The following is a 19,324-nucleotide window of genomic DNA, read 5'->3' as shown; positions in this document are numbered from 1 at the left end:
CAGCCCACAGACTGGGAAAAAGTATCTGCCAACTCCATGTCTGACAAAGGCCTAACATCTTGGATCTACAAGGAACTCAAACATGCTGAAAAGAAAAAAACAAACAACCTCATTACAAAGTGGGCAAAAGATACGAACAGACACTTCACAAAAGAAGACATACGAGCGGCCAACAGACACATGAAGAAATGTTCAACCTCACGAATCATCAAGGAGATGCAAATTAAAACTACACTGAGATACCACCTAACTTTAGTCAGAATGGCCATTATCAATAACTCAAAAAATAACAGTTGCTGGAGAGGATGTGGTGAAAAGGGAACACTTCTACACTGTTGATGGGAGTGTAAGCTAGTGCAACCTCTGTGGAAATCAGTGTGGCGATTCCTAAAAGCTCTAAGTATCGACCTCCCATATGACCCTGCAATCCCCCTACTGGGAATATACCCTGAAGAACTCAAATCACTATCAAAAAGATACCTGCACATGTATGTTTATTGCAGCATAGTTCACAATAGCAAGAACCTGGAAGCAACCATGCTGTCCATCAAAAGAGGACTGGATTAAAAAAATGTGGTACATATACACGATGGAATACTATGCAGTCATAAAAAAGAACAAAATCATGAATGTCGCAGCAACCTGGATTGAACTAGAGTCTATAATACTGAGTGATCTCTCACAGAAACAAAGACCTGAGTATCACATGTTCTCACTCATATAGTGGACCTTGAACATCTATCATAATACTATAAGAAAAGGATTGACAGTGGTGGGAAACTATGGGGGGGAGTAGGGAGGGGAAGGGAGGTGGGATTAATGGTAGTCAATATCTGTCTGGGGATGGGAGACACCCCTTATCCACAAGGGTGCCTGAATGATGCATATTTGTATACCTAACCCTCAACTGTACCCCACAATTTTTAAATAAAAAATATGTTAAAAAAAAAGAAAAAAAAGAAATGTAAATATTTCTTAAGCATAGAACTATATCTTTTGGAATGAGAATTTAGATTACATAAATACTGTAAGACACTTACAAGTTTTGAAGTTCTCTTTTTTTAAATAACTTTTTCTATTTTGGAGATATATATATATATATAGTATAATATATATCTATGACTACTACCTAATTCATGTTACTACCCATTTTGTTTGTAAGCATTTTCTATCTTTATTCCAGTGTCTAATCTTTGAACAAACAAACTGCAAGAAATATTTTTCTAAAAATGAAAGAAAGAAAAGAAAATACTTAAGATAAACCCGTGACCACATCCTCAGCTAGAATCCCTAGACCTAGACTCGGCGAGATATTTGTGACCAGGAACCTTATACTGATATTTTATTCTTGTGTCTTACTTTTCCATTAGAAATTTTTAAGATGTCTATCGCTGTGTTATCCTTGGATAAAGAACGAGAGCTCTTGAAGCCCAGCTAGGGGCAATACCTCCTCACAGAGATTCTGCACTAAACTGGATGACTGAAGCCCTACGGTTTGGATTCTCCCTCCTTGGGGACATGCGATTGAGATGGCTGTGAGGCCCAGAGAACAGTTCCTGCAACTTAATCTTTAGACTGTGACAGATGGAGAGCCATGCCCTTACTCCTTAGATGCTGTGGAATTTGCTGACAAAAAGGGTGTCTTATATCTTGTGTTTGGCAGATCCTTGGAATGTGTATCTTTCCTATATTAACCTGTGTGAGCAGCTGTCAACTTATTGAGGGGGGAAACTGTCCAGAAATTTGGGGGCATGTCAAGTACAGAGAACTTGTTATATTTACTTTGTTTTATGCAAGTATATCTGGTTTAAACAAAAGAATTCCAATAAAATATTCAAGAAAATTAAAAAAAAAGATAAACCCATAGGTTTGGGGAAGGGATGACTGTGAGCTGGGGGAAATGGTGACCAGTTGGGTGTCTCAATCAGAGAAGTTGAATGGAAATAAAAGGTGAGTTTTTTATAGACACATAAGAAGGGTATTGAATTGAGAGAAGACGGAAGAAGGAAGTATATCATTACTCTGTTTTGGCAACTTTGGGCCTTGCTTTCCCCATTGTGCTTATTCACATGTAATTTGGCACACAACAATAAAGCAAGCAATGACCTAACTCTAAGAAATGTGATTCTAAAATTGAAGACTCTCATAGTAAGAACAGTCTATTACTGGAAAACGTTGCTGTTTTTGTGACAACATGATCTGTATTCTAGTCTGACTTCAAGGTTGCAAGCAAAACATTGGGATACTTTGAAGCAGAAGCTCTCAACATGGGCTTTAAATGGAATCACTAGAGAGCTCATAAGAAATACTGATGCTTGGATCTACATCCCAGACCTACTAGATGGAAACCTCTGGGATGAGGCACTGGAAGTTTTTAAAAGGTGTCCAGGAGATTCTCTTGTGGTGCCAAGATTGATAACTACTATTTTAGTATCCAGTACTTAGCAATCTACATAGTCTGTTTCTTCTGAGATGTACTTTCTAATGGTCTTTTTCTCATTCAAATAATTCTTCCGCATATTGAGAGGGCATTATGATGTGATTCTCTGGGCTAAGAGAAGAGTCTCCTATCTTCCTCTCAGCTTCTGCACCACTTTAAAGCTGTATTAGACACATTGATGGCTAGTTGCTCCCCAGCCTGGATTTCATGCTATGGGCAGTGGCCTTGGGCTGTTTCTTAAGCAAGTAGTAGCTGCTGATTGCAATAGTTGGGGTGCTGTGTCTGAACATTAGTATTTTTGCCAAATTCATGTGTTGAAGTACTAACCCACAAGGTGATGATTTTGGGAGGTGATTTGGTCATGGGGGTGGAGCCTTCCTGAATGGGATTAGTGCTCTTACAAAATAGACTCTGGAGAGAAACCTCACCCCTTCCACCATGTGAGGACCCAGAGAAAAGTTGCTGTCAATGAATCAGAAAGCTGACCCTCACCAGACATTGAATCTGCTGGTACCTTGATCTTGGGCTTCCAGCCTCAAGAACTATGAGAAACAAATTCTGTTTTTATATGCTACTCAGTTGGTGGTATTTTGTTATAGCAGCGTGAAAGAACTAGACAAGGGGGCATCTGACTAAACCATTGACTGGAAAGAAATCACTTATGTGGACAGGTATGAAAATATCTGCCCATTAGAAGGATTATATTTAGCTAGGTCAAACTCTGTCCCCCTAGGATTTGAATGGTTGGTAAAGAGACTTGAAGAAGATAGGTGCTGGTTGAGTGGATAATATGTTATCCAGACAGTTAAAATCAGTTGGTTGGTAATGAGAAGCAATGGAGAAGATAGATGCTGAGTGGATGAGACAGCATCCAGAGCCATTTCAAACCCTGAATGATAGCTGTGCTTGAGTCCCCTAAGATTCCCTCACTGTCTCATGTGTCCTTAGAAGTGAGGTGTGTGAGGCAGCCTGAGCCTGAGCCTCACTGTCGTTGCACAGAGTCCATCACACACAGAGTAGGGGAGACCCCTGAAGTATACATTTCTCTGTAAACTTGCAAAGGGTATTAGGGGGTCTCTATCTTTCATGAGCTTTAAATGATCTACATAACAAGCCCCTCAGAGGGTCCCACCATAGATGCTTCCTGAGCATGCACTGACTGAAAAGGTTGAACTTACTGTGCGCTCGTTGGAGCTGACTGGGCTTAAAAACTCCTGTATTCTCCAGCCTCTGGAACAACCAATCATGCCTCACTCCCGCCAAGAGTTTTCCAAAGTCGTCAGGCTGCAAGGTGCGAGCCTCCAGGACCTCTTGCCTTGTCTTTCCTGGCAATGAAACCCAAGAGCTTCCGCTGGAATTCAGATAGGACCACAGGCTTTCCCCCTCAGAAGAACCGCTGGAAAAAGCAGGTGATTTCAACCACCACGCTGAGGATGAGCTGGAGTTCTGGCTGCAGTGGAGCATGCTCCCAGGTTCATTTCCTTCCTCTGTGGTGGTGCAGTCTTCGCTGAGGACAGCGAAAGGAATGTTACTGCTCACAGAGGAATTGGGGGTCTTGGCCTTCTGACCAGGCAGCTGCCTCAGGGCACATGATCTATGAGAGCCACACCCACTTGTGGAGTGAGCCTCCATGCTGTCCAGCATTTGGTGCAATTGCTCCTCCTCATCCACCGTGGAGGCGTCAGGGTCGATGTCCTGTTCTGTGATGGAGCCACGACCCTTTCCTGAGTCATGGTTTTCATTCCCGTGAGGAGTGAAAGAGCCACATGTCAGCATGGAACTGTTGCCCAGAGAATTCTCCATGACTACATGAGAGTCTAAGGGTGAGTCTTCTGTGCTTTCTGCTGTTTCTCCTTCTGGGTCAACCCAGGAGGAGATATCTTTAAACGTAGGGCCTGTGCCTCTTTCATTGATTTCTTCTCCCTTCTCTTCCCTATGCCTGGCTTTGGCATCATAGTTGGTTCCTTGAGACTCATCAGTTATTTCAAATATTTCCTCTTCTTGGACTAAAGGATATGTGGCCATATTTTTGAGTCTATTAGAATCAGAAGAAGACCAAGAAGCAGAATCACACGAGGTTGCGGAGTGAGCAAAAGTCTTTCTGGGTCCCATATTTCTGCCTTCCTGGATACTTTCCAGATCTCCTTCTAATAACCCTGCACCAGAGGCCAGGAAGGTACCTGTTGTGTTATGATGAGGGGAGGCCATCAAGGGCATGTTCTTGTGTAGCTGACTTTGAGAAGACTCTAAATTGCCATCCTCAGATACCTGGAGAGAGAGACTGTGAAGCTCTGAATGCCATGAATGTACAGCTCTGCCTTCCCTACTACTCTCCCACTTCTCACAAAAGGCAGTGGAACCCTGAGTGTCCACCGGATGTTCTTCTTTGCTAGGCTCTTTCCTGGCTGACCTATTGTCAATATGATGATTCACTTCCTCCCAGCTTGTAGAAGAACTGAACCCTGATAACTTGCTCCAAGAACTGGAGCTCTGGCTGTCACTCAGAGACTTGTTCAAAACAGCTCCTACGCCATTGCTGTGGTCTGGTGGCTCAGTCGCCGTCTCCACATCTTGATCCAGGGAGACTCGAAATGCATCAGAATGGGCCCAGTTTCTCCCTCCTGCCCTTCTGAGTTTCTCCTGACTACACTTAGCCATTTGAGAGGAAGATGTTCCTGCGCCTTTTTGACAGCATGGTTTGTCTTGAGTAGTAGTCATAGTATCTAAGTTTTTTGTTTCTGTTTTTAGAGCAGTGATACAGACTCCTGTTTTTGCATCTTTCTGTTTATTTTTGCTGTTTTCACAAGTGGTTTCAAATACCTCACACACTGAAGTATGGTGCTGTGAATAGGTTTCAAGGATTTTTTTGAAATCCACTTTCTCACACAAGATGGGCTTATCTAATCCGCTCTTAAAACTCTCTGGAACATAAGATCTGTCATCTAAATTTGAGAAGCTTTGAACTTGTAAATGACACTTCACCTGGGCGATCACAGACATGATTTCCTGAGACAGAGCTTCTCTGTCCTGACTTCTGGAGGAAGTAGTGAAAGTGTACAGCTTCTCCATGGCTTCCTTACAGAGCTGACTCACTGCACACACTGTCCCTGTGTCCCCATGCAGTCTTCTATGCACTGTGGTGAGACCGAAAGCAGCTTTGACAAAACTGTGAAGCTCCTGTTTCCCAGTGACGGGTTCATCATCTCTCTTGGTGAGGAGGCCAATTTCAAAGGCCTCTTTGGCTTCACACAGATATGAATTTTTCATTCCTCGAGGACAATCATTAGAGCTACTATATGACAACAAGCATGTGCCACGAATATTCTGGGGAAAATACCAAATACAAACTCAGATATTGAATTGGAAGCTGGAAGCGAATCAGAACATACTTTTCATTCCTGGAGAACAGTCATTTGAAATATAAGAAAATAAACACATGCCATGGATATTCTAAGAAAAATACACAATTAAACATTGAGTTAAGGGTCTGAGGTCCTTGGGGAATCAGCAGAAGGGACTGGGATGTCAGTGATGACTGGTATGAAATGGTAAAAAATTTGCTTCAACTTCCATTCTATTATATCCCTGATGCTTTTTGATGAAAGATGATAGATTTCTGGTGGTTGTTGCTATTGTTAGGTTTAGTGGTGTCAACACACGGAAATGTACTTAATGTTTCTCTATGCAAATAGGGTTGCTATATATGAACATATCATTCATTTAACAGTAAAAATTCCAAATCCATCTGTGCATTTGAATCCCCTGGGCAATATCTCAAAATTAAAGATTTCTGGGTACCAGTCCCAGAGATTTGCATTTAATGGATCAAGAGTAGGGCCCAGGGAATATGTATTTTGAAAAGGCTCCTTGGGTGACTGTGCAGCCAGGCATGGGAACCATTGTTGTGGAATGACAGCATTCTATTTTGGGCTGAACTGACTTAGCTCCCACCGGGATGTCACCACTCTGACACATAGCACTTTTACATATGTGGAGTCTTATCACCTTATACTTTAAGGTTAGGCCTTTCCCTCCCACTGGTGACATCAGTGAGCACCCATGGGTGAGGGGCTGCACCCTGTTTACCACAGCTGTGAGCACGAAGAGGGGTGTGTAGGCGCTGAAGGCAGCTGCTAGCTTGCAGGCTTCTGCGGCAGACGGCAAATGGTGGTCAGACTCCTTCAGCAGGGTCTGCGAGAGAACAGGAGGCAAAGAGGGATGGTGGTGATTCATCATTGACGAGCAAAAACAGGCCATGAAATTTCTCTGCTTTTTTAAATTTTATTTTATCTTTTGGTAGTAGAGACGAGGTCTCACTATGTTGCCTAGGCTGATCTAGAACTTCTGGGCTCCAGCAATGCTCCCACCTCAGCCTTCCAAAGTGCAGGGATTACAGGCATAAACACCTGGTCTCCTTTGCTTTTCCTTTCAAGATCTCAAGGGACTCCTCACGCCTCGTCCCAACTCATTCAGAACAACATCAAGAGTAAGTGGGACTAAAGACCACAGGGTGTTGTTGACTGTTCCCTTCCCCAGCTTCCATACGCCCTCCATCCTTCACACACACCCCAGTGAGGGCCTAATATGTGCAAAATTTTATAATGCCTACCTGTGAAAAATAATTCAGGTGAGCTTTGAAGGATGATGGCAGTTCTTTGACCACGGGAACTCTGAACATTTTGCGGTCAGATTAATTAATGACTTCTGCACTGCTCTTGGCAAAATGCCCTTTAATTTATGATTTCACAGCAATTAGAATTCCTTCACTCACTCATTCTAGAAATATGCTTTGAGTACCTTCACATGCCAGGTACTGTTCCAGACACAGGGGAGACAGCGGACAGTGAGCCCGCAATGAGGTTACTTTCTGTTGAGGAGGAATCAGTCAATATGCAAAATAAGTAACATGCATAGTATTTGGGATGATTATAAGTGTTCTGGAAATAAATTAAGTGGAGAAGGGATGAGAGAGGTTGGGGCAAAGAAATCTGCAACTTTAAAAAGTCATCAGGGGCCGGGTTTGGTGGCTCGGCCTGTAATCCCACACCTTTGGGAGGCTGAGGTGAGTGGATTGCCTGAGCCTGCAGGTTCGAGACCCGCCTGGGCAGCGAGACCTCATCTCTACCATAAATCAAAAAATCAGCCGGGCATGGTAGCGCGCGTGTGTAGTTCCGGCTACTTGGAAGGCTGAGGCGGAAGGATCGCCGGAGCCCAGCAGGTCGAGGCTGCGGTGGCCGGGAGCAGCCACTGCGCTCCAGTCTGGGCGACAGAGTGAGACTCCAACTCAAAAAAAAAAAACCTCATCAGGGACAACTTAGGCGAACAAAGGACATGATTGTCTTTTTGTTTTGGTTGGACATAAAAAGCATCTTACATTCAGATGACTAGGAACAAGCTGTATGTGGTCTTTTGTGACACTAACTTGTATTGAATATGGTTATTGCTGCCATTTGAGACTTTAATAAAAATGGTAAAATAGATGATAGTCCTCAATTTTAGCACAGCACGGAAAGCATTTGAACGTGTTTACCAATTATCTGGGCTGGTCAGGGGCATGAGTTCTGCTCCCAGTTCTCTCTCTTACTGGTTGTGTAAAGTACAGAAGCTATTTAGTTTCTTTGCACCACATTTTATTATTCTCTAAAATGGGGATGATACGGTTTGCTCTATCTACCTCAGATGGTCTTATGTGGATATATGCACATTTTTTGAATCTGAATTTTATTGTATTTTGTTATTTTAAAAAATCTTTATTTCAACAGCTTTAGGGGTACTAATGTTTTTAGGTTACTTGGATGCATTGTATAATGGTGAAGAAGTCTGGGCTTTAAATGGATCCATCACTCTCAGTAGCTATGCACATTTTTTTGAGTTGTAAAGTGATATGTAAATCTTATTAGTCATTATCATCAGGAGTAAGAGCATGGAACAAATTACTGATGCTCTGACTTGAATAGATGGTGAGTAAAGTTTAAAAATTATGACCTTTATCATCTAGAAGGCCCAAATTGGGAAACTGAATTTTATGACAAGTTGAAAGGACATGCAGGGCTCAAAATCACTCTGTTGATACTCATTCATTCATTCGCCAGTAACATTTTGAGTACCCTCTCTGAGTTGGGTATTGTGATAGGTGCTCAAATAATAAAAAAAATCCAATGCTTCTCAATTTCTTGAATAAAACCAAATAGGACACCCTAGGAATTCCTAGGATCATTCCTGGAATTACTCACTTTAGTCTAAAAGAAGAGACACTGTGCTCCCTGTCTCCCAGTCTCCTAAGAGATTAACTAACCAACCATCAGGAATAGTGTTGACCGTTTTTAGGTGATGCCACTCTGCACCATGTTTTTGACACATGATAATTACCAGGTTAATCTGTGGATGGTTTTTAAACTTCTCATAATCTTTCTTGCTCATGGAAACAAAGATGTCTGCCAGTATACCCAGTGACGTGGAAATGCCCTGCGGGGAAAACACAAACAATCACAGAATGGGAATTCACGGTGGGTTATTGTTCCTGACTCTTGGCCTAAACGCAATGATTTTCCCTGCATATGAACCATATGCCTATCATTTTTATACTATGACAGTGGAAATACTTTTTAAAAATTGATACACAATTATTTATGGGGCACAGTGCAATGTTTCAATACACGTATACATTGTGTAATGATCATACCCTATTTGAAGATACTTTTAAACTGGATATCACAGGACTTGAGAGATCATCACACCCTGGGGCACATGGACCTAATGTAAACACAGCTATTTCTTAGTTGGGATTCACCAGATCATCAACACTAACTTGTTTATACTGCTAGGCCTGAATAATTGGCTCAAGGAAACGTTTTTTGCATCACGTTCTAACCATGTTGCCACTCTGCTCATACAGCTCAGGAAAATGTAGTAACCTGATGCTTCAGATACAAGGAGAGTATTCCCACAGAATTTCAGAGAATGGAAATGTCAAGTTAAAAAGCCAGTGCTTCTCAGTATCTTGAATAAAAGTGCGACATATATAAACAATTAAAGTCTTTGCCCACTCCACTGGAGAAAAATGATTTTACATATAAGCAACCTAGCCATCTTGACTTTATTGTGAAATCAGAGGCTAGCTATATAATATAATAGATAGAAGAATGAACCAGTGGAGATAACTATATATATACATACACAACTATGAATGGTTATAGAAACACTATACAGTATATATGCCAAGACTCTAGCTGTGAGTGAGGACAAAGCAAGACACAGAAGGAACTTACTAAATGTTCGGGGTCCTAGGATCATGAAGAATAAATAAATAAATAGGATCAATGAAACTGATACATGATAAACGGAATTGTGCCATAAAGAGATAATCGCCCAAAAACAAACCCAGGAAAGGAGAAAGAAAGCACAGACAAACAACCTTTTTATCTGGTTGAGGAAGTGTCAGATATCCTACGATTGAGGCCCATATTAATTCTGCTGCTTCATACCACATTCCTGAAAAAAAAAAAAAGGGAGACAGAAACAGGGAGAAACAGCTAGTATCTGTGCTCTTAAGTTAGAAAATGCCTTTGGAAACTAATATAGAAAGAAGATTCATTTGATCCTGTTAGGAGAACTCAGGGTTGGATTAGACTGACAGAGTAACCTGTTTTTTCAGTTGTTTTAATACAGATCATTTTTCTATTTCACTGAAAACAGTAGAATTATTGTATATAATATATACTAATGTATATTATATGCAAATAGTTTTCTCAATTATTTACAGGAATAATAATTGCATCTCCTGTTAAAATTTTTCAAACCCTCTAGTTTGCACTTTAAAGTATAATTAAAGTTCTATAAACTTGAAAAATTCGTGAGTACCCCAAGGAATGAACAAGTAAGATGCCATGGTGGGTTCAGAATAATGTGTCACTATATCACATGGAGTGCTGCCAAACTGAGTCAGATGATAGAAATAATACTGAGAACCCTACAGTTAAAGCCACAATATACAACTGTAGATTTCTCCAACAAACTCAATTAAAATATTTTATTTTATTAAAATTCATGACAGTCCTAGGATCTTTTTTACTTAATTTGTTTATTTTTTTTGTAGAGACGAGATTTCACTATGTTGCCTAGGCTGGTCTTAAACTCCTGTGCTCAACAATCCTCCCACCTTGGTCTCCCAAAGTGCTGGGATTACAGGTATGAGCTATTGGCCTAGTCCTTGGATTCTAAATGTCATTCTCTTTTCCATGAGAAAACTAAGGCAGGTGAAGATTAACAATTCTAGCCAGATACAATAAGAAAATGCCACAGAAGGATTTTGCAGCCCAGTCCTTGTAAACGAGCATTGAGAGAAACAAATGTTGGATGACAGTACCTAGCTTCTGCAGAATCTGCCCTCTGATCTGTATACAGACTGACTGCACCAGGACCTTGTCACTTTCATTTCTGTAGAGCCAGGAACCTAAAATGAAAGAGGAAAAAACTTTTGAGTTATTAACAAAATAGCCCAGTAAGGTGGAACTATTTTTATAAAAGCCTTCGTGAGCACAGGTGATGTCAATTTGAGAGACAATCTCATCTCTACGTTTAGAATAAGGTTCAAATACCTTGCTGTAGCTTAAGGTCAGCAGCAGGAACTGTTGACTGTGTGGTCTCCACCTCTCCCTCAGCCAGCTTTCACTCTGGTGTCACCTGTGTTCCTTCTATGGATAGTGGTCTCCATGGCATTTGCACTTACTGCTAGCCCTGTCTGAAATCCTCATTCCTCTGGCTCCTTCTTCTGCTCCTTCTCCTGCCAACCTCAAAGCTATTGCTTCAAAGTCCTCCCCAGATTAATACATCTACAGAATTCCCCACTGTCTTGTGTGCTGGATCAATCCCAACTGCCCCAAATTGATTTGATTGTCAAAACTGATGATTCCACACATGCACCAAGAGGGTATGACAAGATTTATTGCTCATATGATGAGACTTGCTAGGGAGAGCAGGGCAGGTACCCACATTGGTTCTTTTGACTCTGGAGAGAAGTTGTGTGTAGCTTTGGTTTTCACTGTGGTTAAGGTGTAGGGTTGGGTAAAGGTTCTGGTAAGCCGGGCTTCGGTTTGTGGATAAGTTTTTTTGTTTTGTTTTGTTTTTTTAAATCAGCTTGTCCAGTGTGGGGCAAAAAGCTGAGCCTAAAAGCTGCCAGTGGCCAAACATCAAAAATAGTCAGACTCTTTATTACATCTGCTTATTATTCTCTGACACATCACCCTCTTTAATTTCCTCTTAGCTTTTAATCTCTCTCTGTGTGTGTTTGTGTGTGTGTGTGTGTGTGTGTGTGTGTGTGTGTTTGTGTCTGTGTGTGGGAGTAGAGTGCAGAAGATGGCAAGTATGCATATTGTGGTTTAATGATGGTGGCCTCAAGTGAGAGGTGTGTGGTGAATATTTGTATTCCAAAATATTTCCTGACTGGAAATGGTCACAAGTTTCAAGGAACTTGGGAACTTATATCCAATCACATCGGGTTTAAAAGTCCATTCAAAATTTTGCTTAACATATTGGGAAACTCGTTGACATAAATGCCCAGAAATTCAGTCAAGATATGTGATGGCACAAATTGTTACCTAACTATTAGAACTTGCTTTTTTCATGCATGATTAAATATTGAGAGAAAACTTATTTCAAAATGAGCTATTATTAAAGTTCTTGTGTAGCAAAATCAAATTGATTTTTCAAATCATTTAAATACCTAAAGCTCTAGGCATACTCTTCTGAATTTACAGGCTTTTATTTTCAATTGCAATTCTTTTTTTAAACTTAAAAAAAAATGCAATAGTTTTAGGGGGTTCTTTTAAAGACCACTACAGAGCCCTTTTTCGAGGCACATAGTTACCCACCTTGACAGTTATTGTCCATCAGATCACACACTCTGTAATGAAGCAGGAAAACAGACCCCATGTTGTTGTTTTGTTTTTGAAATTTGAGAAAACAGAGACTCAGGGAAGTAGCTGGTTCAAAGCCACTTCATTCATCAGTGGCACAACCAGTGCCAGATAGTTCTGGGAGCACCTAACATATAGTTGCTACTAAGTTATTGAATTGTTATTAAATTAGAATTCTGGTAGGGACTGAGAGCAAAGGATGTTGTGAACATGTGAAAGTACCCACCTGTTGCTCCACTGTTGCTTATGAGACTGCTCAGGATATACTCTGCTTTTAAAAGTTTCCCTGAAAAGAAGCGACAAAATGCCACACAATTAGTTCTGAACATGTTACTTTAAGTATGACAAGGGGTTCATGCTCAAAGATTGATATATTGTATCAGGACTCATAATCTCTCTAGAAAACATTCTATTTTAAAGTTTAAAATCAATAACTATATTACATATAAAGCTGAAGAAGAAAGATGAAGTTTTCAGGAGTTAGTAAGGTGGGAAATTGTACAGTATTTGAAGTGGCAGTTAGATTCAAGTGTATTTTAATAATTCATTCATATAGAGAGGGCTTGAGTAACATAGGTGAACTTTTGTATAAGGCCGTGTCTCCTCTCTGTGAAAGCTATACCTAAAGAAGTGTAAAGGAATCGCCATAAATAGGGCTATTTATATAATTATCCAGAAGGGATTCGGTTGTGGGGAGATTCTTTCTAAACTTTGCCCTTGTTTTGGTTACCGCTGACTAGGAAAGGCCTAATCTACGGACAATCCACAGGTAGGAAATTCAGTCTTTTGTCCTTTAACCAACCATTCCTTCCCCCAGGTGTCTCTAAGCCCTACACTATCTGGCTCCTGTGACTTCTTTGACCTCATCTCTAACTACGCTTTCCCTTCCTGTCAGGTCTCTACTTCAGTCACAGTGGCCTTCTTACTGTCCCTTGAACCTGCCAGGCTTGTCGCCACATCAGAGTTTTCATACTTACGATTATTTTTGTCTATCATGCATTTATCCCAAAGATCTCCAAAGCTTGCTCTCCTTTACTTCAGGTCTTTACTCAAATGTCACTGTCTCCTAAGGTCTTCCCTGACCATCCTATTTTAAATTATGCACTTAGACATACACCCTGGCTGTGGTAAGATTGTGTTTCCAAAAAAGGCCTCACGAAAATCTTCCACCCACATGGTCTTTTGCAATGTTACCTACCATTTGTCCTTTGAGAAAGAGAGTCTAGAGTTTCTTTGCCCTGTTCTTGAACATAAACTCATCTTGTGACCTATTTTGACCAGTGGATTGTGGCAGAAGTGACACCAGTGTCTCTCTAGTCTGGGCACCAGGAGTTCTTTAACTTTACCTTCATTTCTTGGAGCACACCCCAATGCCATGAGGAAGTGACGCAGCCACATGGAGAAGCATGCGGAACAGGACCGAGGCTCTCACCTGAGGCCTCAGCTAAGCTCTTAACTGGCAGCTAGTGCCAAATGTCTACTATGTGAATGAGACCATTTTGGACCTTCAGCTGTCCCAGATTCCAGTGGACTCTATTTAAAATAATTACCCCAACTACAAAATTATGGGACAGTTACTATTGTTTTAAGCCACTAAGTCATGAAGTGGCTTGTAATATAGCAATACATAACAGAAATTGATCTTAAAAGTGGGAGTACTAATGTAACAAAAACTTAGAGACTTAAAGGATGTTGAGGAGACAAAAGAAGCTTGAGGAAAGGAACACACATTATATAGTGGTGTAAAGTTTGACAACATGATATCCAGAGGTAATGTGGAATATAGAAAATGTAGCTGATGAACTTGCATATCTGGCTAAGGAGGACCCAGGAAGGATATTGGAAGTGCCAAAATACATCTTGTAGCAACCTGGGATAAAATACAAGAAGGAAGAGATAAATAAAGAAGGAATTGCAGTAGTCCCCACCGTCTACAGTTTCTCCTTCTGCAGTTTCAGTTACCTGCAGTCAATTGCAGTCCAAAAATATTAAATGAAAAATTCTAGAAATAAACAATTCGCAAGTTTTAAATTGTGTGCCATTCTGAGTAGTGCCATGAAATCTCATTCCACCTGAGATATGAGTTGTCCCTTTGTCCAGCAGATCCTCTCTGTCTACACTGTCCATCCATTAGTCACTTAGTAGCCCTCTTGGTTATCAGGTCAACTGTTAGGTATTGCAGTGATGGTGTGCAAGTCACCCTTATTTTATGTAATAATGGCTCCAAAGAACAAGAGTAGTGGTGCTGGCAATTCGGATATGCCAAAGAAAAGCTGTGAAATGCTTCCTTTAAGTGAAAAGGTGAAAGTTCTTTACTTAATAACAAAATTAAAAAACAAATCATATGCTGAGGTTGCTAAGATATATTGTGAAGATGTATCTTTTATCCAACAGTGGTAAAGGAGAAAGAAATGTGTGCTAGTTTTGCTGTCACACCTCAAGGTAGAAAAGTAACAATCACAGTGATTAATTAAGTGTTTAATTTAGATGGAAAAGTTGTTAAGTTTGTGGGTGGAAGACTTGAACCTACATGTTCCAACTGATGACAATTGAATTTGGTACTATATTGGTTTTAGGCATCTACTGAGGTACTGAGACGTATCCCCTGTGAATAAGAAGGGGCTATGGTAATTTATTTTAAATCAGGATTTAGAGAAAACATGAAAGCCCCAGAATAGGTTTTTTTAAAATTTTAAAGATGTGGGGTACAATACAAATGTTCACTTTGCAGGTTCACTTTGTTGATGAAGTGTTCCCCAGCCCCAAGCAGTTTTCCCACTACTGACAATCCTTTTCTTATAGTATTACAATAATTGTTCAAGGTCCACTTATGAGTGAAAACTTGTGATACTTGGTTCTTTGTTTCTGTGATAGATCACGCAGCATTACAGCCTCTGAATCTTTCTACCTGAGATGTGAGTTGTCCCTGTGGATTGCTGTGAAGTTTATAATTTTGTCCTTCTTTATGGCTGCGTAATAGTCCATCATGTATAGGTACCACATTAAAAAAATCTGGTCCTCTTTTGATGGGCAGCACGGCTGATTCCATATTTCTGCTATCGTGAACAATGCTGCGATAAACATGCATGTGAGGTATCTTTTTCATAGACTGATTTGAGTTCCTCCGGGTAAATTCCCAGTAGGGGGACTGCGGGGTCGTATGGAAGGTTGAGTTTTAGATCTTTTAGGAATTGCCACACTGTTTTCCACAGAGGTTGTATTAGTTTACACTCCCACCAACAGTGCAGAAGTGTTCCCTTTTCCCAGCATCCTCTCCAGCATCTGTTGTTTTTTGAGTTATTGATGATGGCCATCCTGACTGAAGTTAAGTGGTATAGAATATTTTTACAGCCAGCAAGACATTCCAAAAATAAATTAAAACTCGGGGAAAAAGATCAATTTCAGGGCATTGGCAGTAAAATGAGTTCTGAGGGTCACGATCAAATCAAGGGTATGGCTGTCACTTGTCTTTTAGTTTACAAGTCTTGGTGAGAAGCAGAAGCAGCACTTGAGGAGACTTATTTGTCCCTACACCTGATTCAGAGGATGAGATCCTAAACTTTGAGCTGAATGCCTTCAAAGCACGAGGGTCTGAGGGAGGAGTAAGTGCATTTTGGATGTGAGAAGGATTGCGAATTGTTGTGGCCAGAACATGAACTGGGATCACATTGTTTTAGGAATCTAAGTTTTGGGAGTGGTTCGTTGTGAAGCAAAGGATAACCAAAGCACTAGTATCCTCTGCTCCCTCATCTTCTCTGCTTTATTTTTCTCTTTGGCATTTATTGCTGTAAGACGCAGTATAATTTTAATTATTTGTTTATTGCCTATCTTCCCAATAGAAATGTAAAAACCAAGACAGCAGCAGGTTTTATCCATTTTGTTCACTCCTCTGTCCTACGTGCCTCTAACAGAGCAGATGCTCAATAAATATTTGTCATTCGTTCAAACAAATGTTTGAATTGTCCCGGGATGTGCTAAGAGCTGGAGACTGAATGTTGAACAAGACAGAGTCCCTATCTTCAAGGTAATAAGAAAAACAAGAACCAGCATTCATTGTGTGTACTATGTGGTGGACGTTGTTCTAAATTATACATATATATAAATTATGTACTCTATTATCTTCATTTCACAGATGAGGAAATGGACTCTACAGAGGTTAAATAGCATCATCAAAAGATATGCAATTCCTCAAGGCAGCCGGCCACGAAAGTCCAAACGCTCGCCTATATTAAACTGCTACCAGTGTGACCAGTATTTCAGATTAATTGCACAACATGATATTTTTGTATATTACGGACTGTTTTTAGCCATGCAGGGTATAATTTTCTTTGCTTGTACTCTTTTTCTGTCTTCAAGAAAAGAACATGCAGCACAAAGTAATCTTTTTGCAGTTTTTAGAGTTTCCTACCTTCTCTTTTCCTTTACCGATTTTTAAAAAAAGTTTCCACCCCTCCTCCCTCCCTTCCTCTCTCCTTCCCTTCCTCCTTCTCTATTTTGAAACCTCATTATTTTACTATCTTTTAAAATTTATTTATGAGTCTATCTCCTCCCCTAACTTGAACCACTTGTAGGTAATAGACCTTGATCGTTTTCATAACTATCCTAAGGCCTAATGCAATTCTTAGCATATAGCAGCCTTTCAACACATATTTGTCAAAAAAAGAAGAAAAGAATAACAAAAAAAAGGAAAAATAAAATAAAAAACCCAGAATTTTACATTATGATTTAGGGGCTGATAAAATTTATTCATACTAATGTATTTAGAAGGAGAGAAATAAAATGAAATACCTGAATGACTGAATTTTATTAAAGCAACCGCTCTTCTTAAAAGTTATATTTTAAAAAAGTTAGATTTTCTAATTTGATTGTTGTCAACATATAAGAATGGGCATTTAAAAATATTACCCTTGTGGGATTGGCAGTAGTGGGAATTTGCCAGGGGAGGGAGGCACACAACTCATCAACAAGGGTATCTGCATAATGAACATTTGTATACCTAACCCTGAATTGTACCCCACCTCTTTAAAAAAAAATATTGCCCTTATTCAACTCTTAATTCCACTAACTAATCTGTGGATTTCTTGGAGTATTCTATGTGGGCAATTGGATTGCTTACAGATAATGATAATTGCATTGATTTACTTCTAATCTTTGTACCTTTTATTTCTTTTTCATATCTTATTGCTTTGGGAGGACTTCAGGGTCAGTATCAAATAGGAGTGATAATAAAGTGTATTTTTTTCTCGACCTGACTTTAAAAGGAATCTTTACAATTTTTCATTATTAGTTTTGCTGGAGGTTTTCAGTAGCTTCTTTTTATCAGGTTAAGAAAATTCCTGCGGCCAAGTACAATGGCTTACGCTTGTAATCCTAGCACTTTGGGAGGTCAAAGTGGGAGGATAGCTTGAGCCCAGGAGTTTGAGACCAGCGTGGGCAATATATCGAGACCCCATCTCTACAAAAAGGCATGGTAGTGTACATCTGTAGTCCCAGCTACTCAAGAGGCTGAGGCAGAAGGATCGCCTGAGGTGAAGAGGTTGAGGCTGCAGTGAGCTGTGATTGTGCTGCTGCACTCCAGCCTAGGCAATAGAGTGGGACCCTGACTAAAACAACAAAAAGTTCCTTCTTGCTTCTTATTCAGTTATCAATTTGTTGTATTTCATTTCCAATCACCCTTCAATATCTGCTTTGTGATAATGGGAATAGACCTTGTAAATATTTCTCCTTCAACTGGCATCATGGGTAAGCTTTGTCATTACAGAGTGTGGAGGGACACTGCGTGAGGAAGGTGCTTCTCTTCCTGATTTTCTGTGCTTCTCCTGTCAGACTCCCAACACGTGCACGACTTCTTCAGTGCCTGACCTCTGCAACACAGGTGACTTCTGCAGCATATGTGTCATCAGTGTGCAGACGTCAGCAGGACCCAGCAGTCAGTGGCTCCTTCCTGCATCCTCTCAGGTGACTCTACAGTGGATTGCTGCCAGTTAGGCAAATCCCAGGAACGGTTTCCCCTGGCACTCTGTACAGGTAGCTTTGTGGTGAGTTCCAAGGTACAGCACCTCCCTGTGGATGCCTTTCCCCAGCACTCAGAAGGTGGGTTTCCAGCAAGTTCTGCTGACATGAAATCTCCATGACTTCTCAGCTGTGCAGTGAGCCATGGCTGTGCCTTCTCTAACAAGGTTTTGATTTCAGCCCTGGTCTGCCTAGGTGTGAAGACAGGGAGCTCTTTCGTGGGTGTTCTCAGTCCAAGGAATAATGGCTTCTCCTTATCATTGCAATCCTGTGCTCTTTAGAGTTCTGTTTACTTCTCACTAACCAAGCCTTCACTACTCTAATCCACTGATGTAGTTGGTCATTCTCTATATTAAAATTTCCTTACTTGAATTACTGTGTGGTTTCTGTCTCCTCATCACACTTCTATCTCTAGTTTGCATTTTAAACCTAAATGTGTTGAATATTTTATTAACTATTTTTTAACAATTTAATTGAGCACATTGTTTTTCTTCTTTATTCTGTGCATGTGGTGAATCAAATGAATTGATTTAAAAATATTTAACTGTCCTTACATATCTGGAATAAGCAAACCTTCCTTGATTATAATGTGTTATTAATTTAATACAATGCTGGTCAATTTGATAATATTTAAAGATTTTTGCATCCTATACAATTTCCTTTTCTTTGAATTTTATTTAAATTAGCCTGTGTATTTACCAAATCCTTTATCCTTTTTTTTTTTTTTTGCATTTCTCACTCCATCTCTCCAGGTTCAATTGCCTCCTTAGAAAAATACATCCTGGTAGGTGTGTGTGTGTGTGTGTGTGTGTGTGTGTGAGAGAGAGAGAGAGAGAGAGAGAGAGAGAGAGAGATGTCTTAAGAGTAATTAATATTTTTAGTATTGTCTGAAAATGTCTATTTTGTCCTCACTTTTAAATAATAATTTTGCTAGGTATAATATTCTAGGTGAAAAGCT

At 40.2% G+C, this 19,324-nt stretch overlaps 1 protein-coding gene across 1 annotated transcript in view; it reads right to left on the bottom strand.

Annotated features, from left to right (window-relative positions):
• Positions 1–1,396: 1,396 nt before the first annotated feature.
• The window catches only part of ALPK1 (alpha kinase 1), a 55,893-nt gene continuing 37,965 nt past the window's right edge, over positions 1,397–19,324 (bottom strand). Inside the window, exons 4-10 of the mRNA XM_008071606.2 lie at positions 12,581–12,640; positions 10,806–10,892; positions 9,855–9,931; positions 8,810–8,905; positions 6,527–6,631; positions 3,619–5,764; positions 1,397–1,533 (exon numbers count right to left, since the gene is read on the bottom strand). Of these exons, the coding sequence (XP_008069797.2) occupies positions 1,397–1,533; positions 3,619–5,764; positions 6,527–6,631; positions 8,810–8,905; positions 9,855–9,931; positions 10,806–10,892; positions 12,581–12,640 (2,708 nt within the window). The remainder of the gene's footprint in view (positions 1,534–3,618; positions 5,765–6,526; positions 6,632–8,809; positions 8,906–9,854; positions 9,932–10,805; positions 10,893–12,580; positions 12,641–19,324) is intronic.

The sequence above is a fragment of the Carlito syrichta genome, unplaced genomic scaffold (assembly GCF_000164805.1).
Source record: "Carlito syrichta isolate Samal-C Ts95f unplaced genomic scaffold, Tarsius_syrichta-2.0.1 Scaffold314525, whole genome shotgun sequence".
In the NCBI taxonomy this organism is placed as follows: domain Eukaryota; kingdom Metazoa; phylum Chordata; class Mammalia; order Primates; family Tarsiidae; genus Carlito; species Carlito syrichta.
This window is presented reverse-complemented; position numbering and strand designations above follow the sequence as displayed.